At 32.3% G+C, this 18,870-nt stretch overlaps 1 protein-coding gene across 1 annotated transcript; it reads right to left on the minus strand.

The window, feature by feature from the left end:
- Positions 657–14,288, minus strand: LOC109350272 (villin-1). The gene is made up of 23 exons (XM_019591473.1): positions 14,084–14,288; positions 12,868–12,981; positions 11,529–11,628; positions 11,157–11,225; positions 9,691–9,924; positions 9,203–9,380; positions 8,992–9,118; positions 8,553–8,718; positions 6,908–7,058; positions 6,738–6,823; positions 6,488–6,643; positions 6,012–6,080; positions 5,739–5,807; positions 5,496–5,633; positions 4,680–4,808; positions 4,345–4,492; positions 4,190–4,200; positions 3,698–3,838; positions 3,117–3,242; positions 2,815–2,877; positions 2,418–2,643; positions 1,788–1,963; positions 657–982 (listed from the first exon to the last, which is right to left on the minus strand). The coding sequence occupies exons 2-23, from the start codon at positions 12,921–12,923 to the stop codon at positions 869–871; spliced, it is 2,733 nt and encodes a 910-aa protein (XP_019447018.1). The 5' UTR covers positions 12,924–12,981; positions 14,084–14,288; the 3' UTR covers positions 657–868.

The raw sequence follows: 18,870 nt of genomic DNA on the forward strand, positions 1-18,870 counted from the left end.
CAGGGTGAATGCATGAATAGGTATATATTGTCTCAATATTGTTCTCAAATTTTGCCTTACCCAATTATAATAAAGTAAAAATAACAATAATAACAAAGGTTTACAATTTTTAATTAATACCATATATAAATTCATGGATTGTGATTAGTAAATTGATTTAAATATATGATATTATCAGCTGTAATGTTTCTTTACCAATCAAAATCTATGATGCAGGTTGTACCACAAAACATTTTTTTATTTCATTTACACTTTCTTTCCTTGGTATAGACCTTAAATATTCATTATGGGAGACAATTCTGCTCAAGTCGAATGAGAATAAGTATAACCAATACATCCTCTTATTATTTGGGTAAGAGATTAATCTTTTTTGGGTATATGACTATCCTCCAAATAAGTGTCGTTTCTAGGAACCAATGAGACGTTACACCATTAGCCTAAAGTCTTGTTGGTAGCGAGAATATGAATAGTAAAACTCTTATGCCAAATATTTAATGCTATCCATATTTAGGACTTAAAGTAACTCCTAACAGCTGATCCATGACCTTGGCCAGTGCAAGATTTCTAAAACTGCTTCAAGTAAATTTGAATAGCTGAATGAAAATATCATTCTACCATCTTTTTTCTTTAAGGGAAAAGCAGAACACAGTGTAACATGCATGCAACAAAATCATCATTCACAGTATATATAAGATGAAGTAAAAGAATTTATATGTAAGCAAGTCAAGAACAATAATTATGACTTGCATTTCACAAAAATGAGAGCCACTCAAAACTCAAACACTCAATGCACTGAAAAAGGTACATGTTTTGTAATGCTACATAATATAGTGCCACAAACCGCAGTCATCTCTGGAACACACAAGCTCTAGAATAGATCCAGTGACATCTTTAGCTTGTTTTGTTTCCATTTAGGAAGCTTGTAGAAGGCGGGTTTTGACATTCCAAACTTCTCGCGGAACTCTTCATTAGATAAATACGCCTATTTTCATCGAAAAGTGCAGATTCAAGTCAAGGTATTGAGAGTTAAAATGAGACTATCTAGCATGAAGAGAGTGAATGGCAAGCTATATCTCATGTATTCAGACACAAAACTTAAGCATGGTATCTCAATCAGGAACCATAACTATCTGCTCAGAACTCATAAGAGTTAAAAAAAAAAAAAATTAGTATAAAAATATTGAAAATAGTGATAATGGAGGTAAAGGTAAGTCTTATGACCTGGACGTGGTCCAAATTATACAAACAGTCTATTCACTTATGAGAATAAAACTGCTTTCAATTGTTGGATTTTTTTGTTTGTTTTTCTCGTCTTTTAAAGGGGATTATATTATCGGGAGAAACAAGAGACAGTTGCCTCAAACTAGAATTTATTTTCATGTTTTTTTCAATAATCATTAAAATACATATGGTAAGATTCATTCAGAATCGACATAATATCTTATGGATGGCTGCTTCTATGTTAAAGAACCTAGAACCAAAATTCCAAATTCACCTGATTTTTCAGTTGACATTTGGTTCATCATGTAATTATTAGTGAGTGACCACATTTTAGTGTTTGACCATAGATATAGATATTTTTATCCTTTAGGATTGGAAATATTAGCCGACTCCACCTAGTGGTATAAAGGCTTGGTTGTTGTTGCTGTTGTAGGATTGGAAATATCTGTTATTTGTCTTTCTCGGTGATCCTCAAACCTGAAGATAAGGAAGTTGAGGTGGCTAGAAGAACAGACTGAGTGAATGTGAGAAAACTACATGCTAGATTTCTTCAGTTTAGGTATTACCTCTCTTCTGGTTAAATCAATTCCTGTTGCTGGATTAGGAGAAACCATTCTCAGGCGCTCATAAGGATATATCAACAATTTTTCATCATCCGCATTTCTGTCCTGTGTAGAACTTTCACTCTCATTTGATGACCTCAGTTCTGTTGATGGAGAACCAGATAGTGGTGTTGTTTGTTCTGGAGAAATAAAAAGAGGGTAAAATAAAATAAGAAGAAGAAAAGAAAGCATGAAAACAATCATTCTGGTAAGGTTACCAAAAGAAAAAATGTAACACAGAATTACTATGATATGAAGAAAACTATCCCTAAGCAAAATGATAAAGGATGTACTATTGCACTCTAGTATTCTACCACATATAGTTCCAATTTTCCATTGTTCAAATAATCAAATTTCATCTGCAAACTATGTAATATAAACATTGACTAGCCTAACTATAAGTTAATCAGATCAGCATTGTGAATCCTACTTATGATTCAAACTGAATCAAATACATGAACTAGTGGAATACTTTTCAACTATACTAACATTAGACTAGATTACTCCAAAGAGCATTTATGGACCTATTAGCTATCTTTCGGAATTTGAACAATAAATTTCACATCATAACTTGGTAAAATGGATTCTTATTACCAGCACTGTTATCTGCAGTGGATCCTTCAAAGAGCTTCTTGACAACTAGCGAAGGGCTCGAAAGAAGCCGATCACCTGATGCCCTAAAATCTGAGCTTGCACCACTTGGTACAGGTGAACTACTTCTTCCACGAGGACCACGGCCATTGGTGGTAACAGGAGTGCTTCTGTAACCAACAGGGGTTGAGTCCCTGGATTTTGCCTTCAATGAGATTCTTTTATGCCCCTGATTATTATTAGATTAAGCAGATGAATGAAGACAAATGAACCGAAATAACCGAACTGAAACTTTCTGAAATTATCATGTTAATTCTAAAAACTAGGCAATAATTTCTAGAAAAACAATAACCATATATATATATAGGACACCCAAATAACCACCAAGGCAGTCACTCACTTCAACAGATGTAGATTTCCCTTTTAGAATTGCAAGCTTTCTTTCAAATGAGTTACCAAGAACCTGCAAAAATATTTTAGTTAAGTTGATAAGATGGGTGACTACTATACTATACTTGAGATGTGAAGCTCAAGAAAGGTGAATCGACAAAGGCATAAATAATAGAAATTTCTTGGAAGGAGATCTGCTATCGATTTATATTTTTGGGGCAGTGTGGTGCTTGGGGTTTGCCTCTGGTCTCTATAAAAAATTAATCTGTCATAGTAGATCAATATATATAATTTTGAAGGGAGAGAACTTACATTTGCTTTTGAGTGGTCCCATGAAAAGAATCGAGTAAAAAAAGGCGGCTCATTGCCTTCAGATACAACATAAATAGGGACTTCCAGAGATAGGCCTTCAACAAGAACATCCATTTCCAGAAATTTCTGCATATTACAATTTGAATTGTAAGAAAAAATCGTAGCCAAGTGTAAGTCTATAAACTTTTACCTCATTTTATAGATGAATAAAAATTAGTTCCTAAAATGTGGTTACCAAAAAATTACTGAATAATGGAGAAAAGAGTATCAAACATGATTCTTTATGAATTTTAGTAAGATCCACAGACAATGATTTCCTTGCATAACATATAACGTTTTTAATGAAGCACAAGTATGGTGGATTCAATAGCATAAAAAAGTGTTCAAGAGGGTTCCAATCATGCTAGAAAAAATAGTTGAAGTACAAACTACAAAGTAGTTTAAGTTTAACAAAGTCTTTACAACATATACTAACATTGGGAATTCATGTAAGAGAGAAGAAATTCCATATTGAGAAAATGCTACCACAAGAAAAAGTATATTAGAGAAAAGATCAATATAGGTGGAAACAGACAATTTACCAAGCCAAGGCTTAGAGCTTCTTGTTTTGATCTGATAACCGAATGTAAGCCAATCCAAACATAAATCTCTCTTTGACAATCAAGCAATAAAACATCTTCCGTAACTAAGTCATCCTGTGTATAATTGTATATCTCTTTTACCTGAAATATTATATCAAGGTCACGATTAATTACGTTCAAGTTGCATTATTACATGCGTCGGAATTTTGTTAACAAAAACAGGCCATAATACAGATTTCACAGAAATTATTGACAAAAAATAAATGGCTTAAATTGCAACTGATGCCATTTTCTTTTCAATCTTAGTGCAGATTTTTATATGACTTCTAGAATTGCTACTGTTGGGGGCTTGGGGCTTATCTTGATATTTTTAAGCATTAATAATTTTGTTTTACTTACTGCCTAAAGCTTAGTAGGATATCATAGATATTCAAATTACCACATGTGAAGTGTAAAATACATGAATAGCTTTAACTTGTAGAAGCAGTTTACCTTGAAGTCGCCTGGTTTTGAATTCCGATAAATGTGCATGAGAAACAGAAGTTACAGAACCATCAATTAGACAAGCTTTCCCTGTCATTTTACCCAGGATAATTCGAAACCAAATAAGAAAGATATTATTTTTCACAAAAGGGCGATTTCTTTACCTCCAGTTAATTTTAATGCAAACAAATGTGGATCATCTGTGTATCCTTGAATTTCCTTTCCTTTTGGATAATCTGCCTTTCCACCAAGAGCATCCCAGAAAATATCAGGTTCATTCCCTTCCCTCACAGATACAGGTAGCCATGTTGGCTGCAAGTTGTGTCGAGAAATAATATAAAACTTAAATCCATTAGAAGAAATGGCTCAAGTAGAAGCGATCATCTCCGTTGTATAAATTAATATTAATCCCAACGCCAAACTTATTATAAAAAAATGCTTCCTTCCCAAACAAAGATTATCATTTAGATAAATATTTCAAGCAATTGTGATGACATACATTAAATAGTTCCACCATTCTATCGAGAAGATTATGGTCTCGAGATGAAGATAGGCTCCCAATCCAAGTAAAGACAGATTCTTCAGTTTGTAGAATGTAGCAGTAGGACGAATTCAGGGAGCTTGAAACCTATAAAATTTCTAATACATAGTCAATAAATGCTTACAAAGAAAGAGCATATATCAAAAAAAGAAATGAGATACACTAAAATTATGTTACAATAGTCGATAACGAACTGTTCCAAGTAAAACGAAGAAAAAATTACTTTGAAGAGATTATTCGAATTATCATGTTGTTTTGGTTCTCAAGACTAGATGGAAGTTCTTAGGGATTTATTACTACATATATAACAGCCAACAGACATGCAGAAATAGGGCACACAATAGGCCGGAATTTCATTATTTAATCCATATTCAATCAGAATAAGATATACAGTTAGTAATAATGCATAACTGTACACAATGGGTAAAACTTCATTATTTAATCCATAATCAATCAGAACAAGACAAACAGTTAATGATGATACATAATGGTAACTGACACAAGCTTTCTTCATGCTGAATATCTATTTTTTGAGTAATTAGAAATGAATTATGATAGAGCATTATGGCGCCGTTCAATCTATGTAGTTGACCCCATCTAATGAGATAAAGGCTTGGTTGTAGTTGTGTAATTAGAAATGAATTATGCAATTTAATTGAAAGGTTTCAGTAGTTTTTCAAGCCTTAGTATCCATTATCGAGTTATTAGAGATAAGATATATGGAAATACAATAGCTCCACCCAGCATAAGAATGTCAGAATCATTGAAACATACTTGATCAACTTGGATAGCCTGCATATTATCTGGACTTGTACCTTGAACCCGAAACAGAGCTACACGGTTTTCATTGTAAGTTTCATCCACCATACCTTCTTCTTCTATAAACTTCTTATATCCCGGACTGTTTCCCCCCTAACAACAAAAGAAAAAATGAAAGAATTTGGAGCATGTTACTTTTTCTAGTAATATTACATACTTACAAACCTTAAAATGACATTACACTAAGTACCGACTTACCTTGAATATGATTAGTCTCTGGAGTATTGAGAAAAACTGAGCTGGCTCCTTACCCTCATGAATTTGAGCCTAAACAGATATACGAATATGTGATATAAACCAATAAATTAGGCAAACTAAAAGAGTAGAGGTTGTATTTTGTTATGGATGTGCTTAAGATGCAGAAATATAAAAGATAAAAATTGTATAGGCGTTGTCCAGAACAATAATTTGAATGTTGCACACACTTAGTAGACAGCATATATCGAAAAAGTTAGCAAGAGCAACACTGACCACAACTGGACTAGTTCTAGCTGAATTAATCATAGTATCCATGTGGGAAATAGCTGCTGTTTTATCCTCCTGCAAGCCAAAAATCATTGAACAAAACAGTATTTTACGATAAAAAAGTTGACAACAACCAAGCCTTATGCCACTAGATGAAATTAAATGTTTATCAGTGGCAACAAAAATTGAAGAACTGAGAACAAGATACAATTTAGACAACTTCTCGATATAAATTTGAATTTCTCAACCTGTGTGTAAACTTATATTCAAACAAGATGTCCTAGGCAGCTATTTCATCAAACTAAGTTGCAAGTTACTACCTAGATTTAACAGATACCAGTAGAAAATCCTATAATAAGTTTAAAAAGGGAAAAGAAAGAAGGGAATTTTTTTTGGATATTTCAAGTAAACAATCTAATAATGATAGCTTAATCTCCACTGCTATGAATTACATGTGATAGAAAACCTTGCCTAGTGCCTACCATTACACATCTGCCACCAAGCCAGGCATAAAACAGTGTCTCATCCTTTCCATTTCCAGGAAATATATACTGTACTATATAGCAATCTCCGCTGTAAAGTCTTGTCTGCTCTGTAACTACGAGAAGGAACAATTCATCACCATCCACCCGCCAAACCTGAAATTGCAGTATTCAGTTAACAATTAACACGGAAAAGGAAAATATGACCACAGAACAATGAGAAACAGTTAAGTTTTGAGCAAGAATCTACTTTTGTTGTGCCGGTGCAATCTATAGATGGCTCATTGTCTTCTTCAGGAAGCTCTTTCACATCATAACCTTGATGCTTGAATATGGCTGGGGCATAAAAAACAAATATAAAGAAATGAACTATAGACAAGCGCGCACTTGAGCATAATTAAGTTGTATAAGGTACTGAACCTGCCACTTTTTCTCGGCCTTCCTCATACAGTCTAGGCTCCACTGTTTTAGGCCAATTAGCAAAGAATGACCGAAATATGGGACTTTCTAATCCCTCTGATAAAAATGTCAAATGAGTCCTATTTGATCTGCCTTCATTTCTGACATATTCCTGGTAAAATGGAAATGGTATTGAGAATATGCAAATAGCATTGCCCCTAATACAATGCTTATGGAAAAGTACAGTTGACTACATTCATCAATGTAACTTACCTTTCAGACAGTTATTCCTTTATTATATACAACAATAACCAAAAATATCATTGTCCCACTAGGTGGATGGATTACATAGATGTAATATACCCAGTCCTTTTTAGTAGTTTCACCTGGAGTCTTTCTTGGTCTCTTTCTACCTCCAACTATTGGGTTATCCTCTATCTACTTAACTTTTCTTACTGGGCACCTGTTGACCTTCTACTCACATGGCCAAATTCTCATATTAACCTTGTATACCAAATTCACCGTAGCACGTTATCTTAAATAAAGTCCTAAAATAATGTAAAAAAGTGACGAACCGCATACCCGTACTTGTAGTTGTAGGGTTGTACCACATATTCAGTAACAATGGGCAGAACCACATTGAAGGCACACCCTTAACTTTTGAAAATGTGAAAATTAACATTTAAGTTTTTATTTTTTTCTTCATAACATAATTTGAACCATTTGTAAAATTGAATTTAGTTCCCCATCCCGCCAAATGTTTTAGCTAGTTCAGCCCCTACTTACACAAGATTTTAGCATCTTTTCCTCAATAGGTGCAACAAGTGACAGAGCTGGAACATAGGCACTGAGGGGTCAAATACCAAAAGAGCATTTGACTTCTAAATATAGGAAAAAGTTAACTACGTAAACAATAAATGTGGAAATGCAAATAGGCACAAGAGAAGTGTGTGCAGAAAGAAACCTTCGATCTTTCAAAAAATGTGTCGCTGATAAATATAATAGGCTAAAGAAAGATAGTAATAAATTACAATATTATATATAGTATATACAACTAGTGAAAGTAAATAATTTGGGGGTGACAATGGAATAGGGAGTCACCCCCTCCCTCCCCCATTGGCCACAAACCATACTTTCTTTGTGTTGCATTTATTCCTGATCTTGTATTATCTTGCCTTGTGCATCTAATCATCCACCATTATGCTCTCCTCCCAAGATACAGTATGATAAAGCATTTCCGGTCTTTAGAATAAAGCAGTGCGATTTCATTATTATATACTGATAAGGAATTTTGACTACTAAGCATATATAATAAAAACAACACTTAAGGAAGAAACCTTCCAAACAATATATGTTTCTTTAGGAATGTAATTTGTACCATAGGAATAATATGGTGTGTGATTTTCACATAAAAATTCCATGAAGTGAATGGCCTGCAATCAGTTGGGATCAACTGCGATGCTCAGGAGGTGGATTTTAATCTTTAAGTGGGATATTAGTTGATGAGTGAAAGTTTGAGATAGGAACCAGTGTATGCCTCATTCTTAGGGACTATTGAAGTAAAAGAACTCACAAGGATAGCACTGCAGTCTGGCAAACGCTAAGATCTTTACAAAATCCTAACTCCTATGAGACAGAAGGGAAACTTAAAGAAAGAGACTCTTACTTCTATAGCTTTGGTTGCTGTTCTTCTTTCGGTTAATAAAGTCTGCCTTCCCATCCAGACAAATATTTCACCATCACAGTCTAACATATAGCATTTGTCACTTTCTAGCATTTCTTTGCTGAACGCATTGCTTCCAGTTTGGCGAAGTTTTCCCTGTAAATTTATCCTGTCCAAAAGAGAAAACAACCTCTCCTTAGTTAAGAGGATCAAAACTATTTCTTGAAGTAAACAAAACCATTTTGCTATTTCAATTCAATTAACTCCGATGCAAGTTGAACCGGTAAAGGTTAAGCCTATCAATAAGAATCAGTTTTATTATTGATCCAATACAAACTTGCTAGAAACTTAAGAGAGAAATAAGGTGGAGCAAGTATATATTATCAACACACGCGCTAACACATTCACACAAGCATTGTGGACATATATGTATGAACCTCACCAAAATAGCTTTATGGATGGAGCCACAGGTTCCTGAACAGAAGGCGACTCTCGAGGAATGGGAGCATAACCACCAAATAAACTCCAGAATTCACCCACATCAATGTCACCAACAAATTTCCCATCCTCTACAGAAAATGTACAATTATCATTTGTAACATCTTTCGCTCGGAAGCAATATATAAGCATAAAAGAGTAGCATATATTCCAACCTATTGTTGCCACCTCACATTTTCCACCATGCTTGTTGTCCTTGAGATACTGAACAACCTCCAAACCTTTAGCTCTTTCTTGAATGGTAGAGTTGCACCCGCTGAAGAGGAAGATTTTTGGTGCAGTATCAAGTATGAATATATCTTCATGATTCAATGATGCCCGCTGAAAAGGCACCTAATGAATACAGAAGCACATTAGACATGCTACACCAATCAACTTCCCATCAAACAAAGATTTAATGATAAAATATTATAAGAAATCAGTGTTCAAAATCAGACAACTGAAAACTAACCTATCCTTTTGAAAAAATCATAGCCAATATACAAACCGTTCGAAATAATTAGAAAATCATACAGAATGATATGAGAACCAAACAAAATATAAAAAAACATTAGCATGCTCGAGTAAATAACTATGCTTTTTCAGTTAATGGAGTTGCGTGAGGAGAAGATTTACAGTGAGAAAACATAACCAGTAAACTTACTTCTTTCACATGAACAACATAGTCTCCCTTGCATGTGTACATGCGTACTTGGTATTCACCATTCAGGTTCCCCTGCTTTGAAGTAAACACTCCTTCAATAGGTATCAAACAAGGCTTGAAATATGATAAAAACTTCTGTGATTCTTGGCCTTGAATTTCCCTATACTGAACACTGCACGATCCTAAGGCTGCATCCAACTCAAGTGCCTTCTCTGATGCCAAGCCTGAATCAACCTGAAAATGCAGAACTCAATAGTTAAACTATACAGATCATGCTGTTTTATTCTTCAAGTACTATCTTCATTGCCCGGTGTACTCATTTTAACCAAATTGTGCAAATGGATATTTGTTCCTCTAAAACACATTATAACTCTAACTTGGCATATGTGCCTGACTTGTACAGGTTTCATTTCTATAACCACAGCACTGACATTGAAGTTAACTTCTAAACAGCCATTCTTGATCAAGTTTACCGCTCCTTGGTCTATCTATCCATGATTAAATGGTCAATAATATTCTTAGATAAGCCAATACATAACCATAGGGTGTTCTTGATGCATATCGAGAGAGCAAAAACACAGGCGAAATAATTGTACCAGGGATGAGAATGTTGTGATGGATATAAGTGGACATAGACAAGATATGATTAGAAATGAGTGTATTAAAGAGAAAGTTGGAGTAGCTACTATTGTAGAAAATATAGTAGAATCATGTCATGGGTGGTTTGGACATGTGTGAAGTTGACCATTAGAAATCTTAGTAATGAATCAAATGGAGGTTAGCCAATTTCTAGACCAAGAGAGAGTCCAAAAAAATCATATGCGAAAGGATTAATGCTTCATTATTGTTGTATTGAGAGAGCAAAAACAAAAACAACACTAGTGCTTGAATCACATGTTAATTTTATGCGTTTTTACATGTTTGATGACTAATGCACGTGACTAAAATACCCTTTGTATTTTGTAACCCAAATTTCCTGAAATGTTTTTTGTAATACATAAAGGAAGGCTGGGGAAATAAAGCAGTAGGGTTTTTTTTGTCCAAACTTGTGACCTAGTTTAGTGGATAACAAAAATTAAGAGTTTTGTGTTGTCCCGTGATTTGCTTTTTGTCCTGTACTTAGACACTAGTATAATAATCAAACAGAGTACAATTTTTTGTGCTATGTTGTCTTTGTTTTGCTGTTGGAAAAACAAAAAATACATATCAAGCAAATCTTATTGTGGAAATCTTAGTCACTTTAGTTTCATGTCTTTCAATTTGATTTGATAAGCTATGTTTCTACAAGTTCCACCCTCTTAAAGAACACTAGAATAATTTATTGCAGTAAAATGGGAACCCCAATGGGGTGAAAAGGGTAAGCACTGAGGGTAAATAAAGCTTAAAATATACTTCCCTTCAGAGAATTAACAGTAATAAACAATCATCACTGGAAGCAAGACTATAAAACAAGAAAGGAAGCAAACCTTTTTCGTGTCATTTCCCAGCCAATAATGTATGTCATAATGAGGAGTGCCAATTTTTGGAAAAACTGCCTGTTTCCACAAAGAATATAAGAAGGTTGAGATCAATTGTATAACTTAAATGAAAATTATGCTAATACTGATAGTTATCCACTCATTGATTCAAATTGTGGACAGCATACGGCCGCAACCATTAACACAATCGCGACGACAACCGCAATTAAAAACACTATATTCATTATAACTGCATTATGATAAAACTATGAAAATGATTGAGAATATAAATGAAAATTTGGATTTTAATTGAGATATAGCCATCAACTTCTTCATGACTTTAAAAGGATCAACAGGGAATTAAAGTGAGCAATATCTTACATTCAAAACTATGTAAGCACTTCCAGAATAGAATTTTCCATGGCTTGACTTTGACACTGGAACCAACAACTGATTCTCAATACACCAAACTTCTAAGCCTCTAATAATTGAAAAGGCTAAGTAGAAAACAAAAACTTAAAATAGAGAAATGTACCTTAAGCACATTCTGGAAAAATAGAAGACATCTAAACAAATAAGCTCAATAATAAGGTTAAATACATGGGTATACTTATTCTACTTTATAGAGTGGCTGGGTTAGTGATACATTTTAGTTTAGTTGATACTTTCTATTTTTTATATTATTATATTTTTTATTTACTAACATTTGTCCATATATTAAAAGATTAAAACCAACAAAGAGTTGATCTAGTGGTGTAAGGTTCCACTGGATCTCCAATATCAAAGGTTCGATTCCTATGAGAACGTGTAAGAAGGGACAGCTACGAATCCCGGAATGATTCCTTATCAAAAAAAGAGTAAGAAATACCCTTAGTACCAAAAAAAATATTAAAATTAAAAATAAGTTATTAAGGTCATTTACTTTGCCAAAATAATTAAACAAATTAGTCCACTAACTAAACAAGCTCATTTAGAATTTAGGGTATTTACTTTACTAAAATAAATTAATAAATAAGCTCATTAACATAACAAGTCTATTTAGATTTTTGGATTTTCTTCATTCCTCTTCTCTGTAGCTTCAAGTGGCAACATTGTTTGTCCATGATTCGGGAACGAACGCGTGCCAAAACACTAAGTAACTGCAAATCGGTACTTACTAATAGGTAGCATATATGTTATCTCAAAGTTTGTGTCACTCTATGTGCCTATGATATGAGAAAAATACTTAATAATTAAATTTTAACTTATATATATTTTTTCTGACCAATCACAAGTTTATGGCACATGTACTAGTACAAAATATGAGACAACAAATGTGTACCACATCACCTAAGACTTGTGTACTTTCCAACTATGTTTAAGAAGAATCTAGATCCTCTCCGGTATTGACAGAGATTGTGACATGTGACGTTTAAAAATATTCAGTGGTACAGATTTTAAATAGTTTTGAATTAAACTTTTTTAACTTATCAAATCATTATGGATCTCACATTCCAGTACTGGACTGTCTAATACTAGAGAGAATCTCAACCCGTTTAAGAATGTCATTATTAAAATACAAGAACTACTTTTCTTCAGCATATTTTTTTTTAAAAGAAAAGGAAACTAAACCCAGAGATAAATATGACCAACTGATCAATATACAACAACCAATCACATGGATCAAAAAATACAAACATATATTATAAGGCAATTTGAAGGTAATGGTTTGTAAGGATACGGGTTTGCTCCTGCAGTTAGAAATGCAGAATCCAAGTCTTTAGTGACAATAGGCATTGTCTCTAACTCTCTATGGCTCTAATACTCCACCAATATAACTGAACAGTAGATTATTCTGCAATGCAGGATTCAAGTTATGTTAGTCCACATAACTCAATGTAAATGTAACTATAGTAGGATTCACTGCAATTTTCAGAGTATAAAATTGTAAATTTTTTTTATTCAAGATGTAAGATATAGAGATATTGCAATTAGAGCAGGAAGGAAGAAAGTTTGGGTTTTACATTGATAACTTACGCCCTGCCCGTATATAATCCAGAAGCAATATTGTAGGAAATAAATGAAGGTAAACAAGGATATGCTACAGTTATGCAATCTCAAACAGCAAAGATTGCATTCAAAGACAATAATCAAATCTATTAAGTCCTTAATTTGCAGAAGTTGGTATTTGTATGGAAGCCACTTGATTGTAAATTACTCAGCCATAATGTAAGAAGTAATCCTATCAAGTGAATAAGCCACATGTTAAGATTGCATCTAGAAAGAAGTCTTTTTTTATTACTGAATACAATAAAAATCAAATCACACAAAGTTCTAATTATTTTGGTATGAAAACATCCCAATGGAAAATGTGCATCAGACATGAAAAGAATGAATATTTTGTTTCTGCAACATCTATTAGATTTAACCAATGTTATTTTCTTGCTTAAGTAACTAGGATGGGAAAAAATAAATATGATTGATAAGCAGATACTTTTGCCTAGGCCTCAATGAATTTAAACATTTTTTTTCATATTCAGTCTGATAACCTTTTTATATAAATAGCAAAATGCTTAATTTATGATTTGAATCATTCTATAATCTTTAGGATCAATACTTAAAATCTAAACTATTGACAAAAACTATTGCCTCAAATTTCCAGAAGAATGTTTGAGAAACAAGCCCAAAACATAATGTCCCAAAATCAAAATAACAATCAAGTTGACTTGAATCTATTTTACAAAAGTCAACAACACCCTCCAATGAATGGAATAAAACCCAGTTCTGCATAACACAATCTCAAATTTAAGCCTCTAAAATCACTATACCAACAGAAAAACAATTCCTTGTGTGAAAAAATTAATACTAATGCAAGAAAAAAGAAAGAAAGAAGATGATCTGCAAAACTCAGAATCTGCATGGAACAAATTCAATTAACAAAATAACTCAGATCATACCTTGTTTATGCAAAAGATTCAGAAGCATTCAACAATCTAACAAGTATGAGAGTACTGATGCTGATGCTTGAACAGACAGGGAAAGAACAAAACTTGGATATTCCCACTTGCTAGATGCCACATTGAAAAGCAAAGAAGACTATAAGATTGGACATTTATATTGGCATTAAAATATTGATATTAATGTTTGGTAGTGAAAGAGACTTAGTTGAAGAAAACCAAAAAACAAAAAACATGCATAGCTTTATCTTCCAGCTTGTATGGACCCCACTAAAGTCACTTTCTAGTTGTTCACTTTTTCATATGTAATGTGGGTATTACAGTAACCAGACATAGAAACAAGGCATGGTCATGGAAACCAATACATATTTCTAAGTCTTATGACTTCCAATGATTTCTCACATGCCTCCTAGATTTTATTTATTTTTACAATTTGGTGTTGTGACTTTAAATTTTTAGAGGGAAATTCATTTGGGTTAAGTCCCATTATATTGTAAATGTTCATGGTTTCAATAGTTGAGAATATTTGCCGTATAGATAAAATAAGAATAATATATCATATCAGTAAACACTATATAATATATATATTTTTTTTGGGTACTATCAAATATATCATTTAACATATAGGTAGAACTAATTTATTTCAGTGTATGACTGTCTCTCTTAAACAAATATCGCTCTCATGTAGGGATGACAATAGGTCTAGATGAGTCTGTGTATTGCATTAGTTAGATCTGCCATGTTGCTTCATTTTTTTATATACCCAAACTGGCCTAGATCTGTGCTAATACCAGCTAGGTCTGCTACCCACAAATCTTTGGGTATCCACTCGATCTATGGATACCCACAAATTCAAAAATATTAAAATTAATTGTGAGTAATGCATATAGTTGTGTATTTGTTTCACACCCTCTTACATATTATGTAGACAATCGACAAGAGAGAAAAATATAAATCTTAACTTAAAATTTTAAACAGAATTTAAATTGATTATTAAACACAACTCATTTTACTCAAACTAACATAAAAACAACTTCAATATTAAGATGAAAAATTTATTTAGTAAGAATTATTCAATCAACTTTATATCATACATAATACATATGAGTTAACAATATAATATCACATCACTACTTAACAACATAATATTATTGTTTAACAACCTAATATCACATTATTACTTAACCGCATAATATTATTGTTTAACAACATAACAATTATATTTATGAATTAATATGACATTACAATTATAGATTAATAATATAACATTATAATTATGATTAACATAAAATTACATTTAGATTGTTATATATATATATAATTTATGAAGAAATAGTGGGTTCATGTACCAACGAGTTTGGGTTCCTCATTATCCACACTCAGACTCTTCCAACAATGAGTCTCAAAATATCGTGTCTTAGTTACCCATGGATTCAAAAACACGAATCTAGACTTGACCCATTACAAGTATTATTTGTAGGTACCTGCATATTCAGTTCAGGTATGCATTGTCATATGCACCTAAGAATAAAATTCTTGACATTTTGGTCATTCTAAAATCTAGTATAGTCTTATATCACTAAATCAACACTTTGTTGGTATTACGTAATATAACATTAATATTTAAATAACCATCAATTTAGTTGAAAAAAGAATTCCATGTAATGAGTAGGGGTGAGCATGACCCTACCCTACCCGCTCACCTGGTACGGCCTGTTCATGATCGGGTCCGAATATGGTTGAGTCTGATTGAGTCTAGGGTCGGGTTCAGGTTCGGATTCAAAAAATAGACCCAATCAATATTTCTTGTGTACGAGTTTCGAGAAGTATGTTTGCGTTGCATTGAATTTGTGCCTTACTGGTAAATTGCAGAATAAAGTAAGGCTAAGTACATCTTACTTATTTACATACCTTTTACTTATTTATTTGTTAATTTTAAATACATAATGACAAACACTAAAAAATGTTAAAATAAAAGATAATATAAAAATTAATGTTAATATTAAAAAAACAACATGATAAAATAAGACAATATAAATGATAAAATAAGAGGAGAGGTTAATCCAAAAAAAGATGTTATTGAAATTTTAGAAGTAAAATGGGAAATGGAATTAGTAGGGAAAAAAATAAGCAATCTACAAAAATAATCTACCATAAAAGAGATACCATTTTTTTGTTTTTCAGTATTGTGAGAACAATACCAGATTGGGCAGGTTCGACCTGACAGCTAACCATACTTGAAAACAACTCTGATTTACAGTCTTAACCGAATGAGGGTTAGACTGTTTTGAACCGGGAAAATTCTAGTCTGATGTGTTAAACACAGTTAAACAAGAATAATCCCGGAATGTTCACTTAAAATTTAAATAAATGGAACACTACATCAATTTTTTGTTTTAGTTCAGTCTAAAAAGATAAAGATATATTATTTCGATATAATTATACTTATTTTTTAATAATATAAAATCTTACATTTATATATAACTATATTTTTATAGATAAAAGTTATTGATTATATATGATGTTTAATTCGAGTTTCATAATATTTCATTTTTTATAAATATAAGCTGAGTTTATAATTCATCACAATAGTCAAACAAAAAAAAGATGCAATTTTAAGTTTACTGTAAAAAAATAAACAAAAACTGTAATTTACAAGTTATACCAAACAAGGCATATTACCACATCGTTCAACCGGTGGATTGTATAATTAGGAAATATAATTAATATGTATATTTATATTAAACTTATGTAACATTAAATATTGTCATTTAAATTTTTATAATAATTCATTTTCACTTATTATATCTTTTATTAATTAGGTAAAAATAAAATTATAAATACAGTCTTTAATGTTGCTTCGATTTTCTAAAAGACACGCAACAACAATCTGATTTGCTAATAAAATAATTAAGGTATATAAATTCAATGTACCAAACAAATTTAAATTCAATCTTAAATCTCTATACTTGCCATTTTTTACCATTCAGAATCACTTAAAAATGGTCACGCATTAAAATTTCATTATATGTATAGCTAAAGTTCTACCAAACTATCACCTAAATATTCAATTTGTTTTTATAAGAGATCAGTGGTATCATACATTCATACATCAGTATCATACTCGATAATCGGGAAACATAAAAGTGTTGGAAACCAATATTATTAAAACCGTACCTATTATCAAACTGGTCAGAGTATTGGTACAGTGGTATACTAGTTCAACCAGTGGTTCAGTAATTAAACCGCATGCCGGTTAAACCGAACATACATGCTTATATTTATATATATATATATATATATAAACCTATAACAAAAAAATTTCAAATAGGTAAATATTCAAATTTATAATTCATATTCATAATCTACTCTAAAATCACATAAACAAACAACCTTAAGTCTTTAACAAATTCAATGTCTAAAGTGCAAAACATATATCAATCCAAAAGTATAACTTAACAAACGCAAAATATAAATAAATGATCCGAATTCACAAGACATTCTACAAAACATATAAATTTAGAGTTTTAACATTTAACACCAGATAGTCAAAGTTATCTCATATTGAGGTTCTATTTCTTCATCATGTGAGCCTAAAAATTGACCCACATTGTCTTCATCCAAGTTCACATTCTCCATAGGGTTGAGTTGTAGACCAGAAAATAAAAAACATACCATTGTCATCAAGTAATGGTTGAATGGAAATATTTGCAAGGTCATTCCGTAAAGCCTCAATTTCTTCAACAGTTAGGAATGGTGGTGACTCCTCCAATATAAAATGAGAATGATCCTCAAATATTTCTAAGTTTATTGGGTCATAATTTTGATGCCTCAAATGACTCCTACGTTTATTGATTTCATCGCATACAAACATAAATTCATGCTACATATATGAATATATAAGGAAAGACAATTAAGGTCATGATAATACATTTGTTGTAGCCTCAAGTTGTAACGAACAAAAAAAAGGATCATTAAGTTTTTGATGTTCCAACCTATTTCTTTTATTGGTATGGATATTTTCAAACACACTCTAGTTCCGCTCACAACCAGAAGCACTGCATGTTTGACTTAGAATGCGAACTGCCAACCTTTGTAGATTTGGTGTATGACATCCATAAGTTTCCCACCATTGATCTAAAAAATTGCATGAAATCTAACTCAACATCTTGTTTAATATTAAACATTTAACTATTTAAGACAATTAATATTAAACACTAAAGACAATTACCAAATATGAAAGACTAATTATACCTGACATCACTTTACTCCGTTCATGCATCGTAGTCGGTCTTCCAAAATCTAGCTCAACATCTTTATATATCTTCATTTCACTAGTTAACTTATCTAGCAAATCAGGATCTCCATGAGCATGCTTCTCAAAAACAAGGCCGGATGTTGTGAACTTATGTTTTTCAAATTCTTCAATATTGAAGAAACATTGTGGGTTGAGCCAATATCCAGCAGCATGAAGATTTCTTTTTAATTGCAAGTCCCACCTACTATCCATAATTTCCAAATAAGGCTTTATTTTGGTCTTGTTTCTTTGAAACCTCCTCTCCATCTCATGTCTAGCTTTAAAGAATGCTTGACAAAGAAAACCCATCACAGACTTATCCTCACTCTCAACAATGTGTAACACGCGAGCAAGTGGCTCGGTAATTTTAACAATGTCAGCACATTGTTTCCAAAAGTTTGAATCCAACGCTTGTTCCACACATATTTTTGCCTTAGCATCTTTGGGATAAGTCGAGTTTGTCCATTCTCTTGATGTTACAAGAGCTCTA

This window comes from Lupinus angustifolius, chromosome LG06 (genome assembly GCF_001865875.1).
Source record: "Lupinus angustifolius cultivar Tanjil chromosome LG06, LupAngTanjil_v1.0, whole genome shotgun sequence".
Taxonomy (NCBI): Eukaryota; Viridiplantae; Streptophyta; class Magnoliopsida; order Fabales; family Fabaceae; genus Lupinus; species Lupinus angustifolius.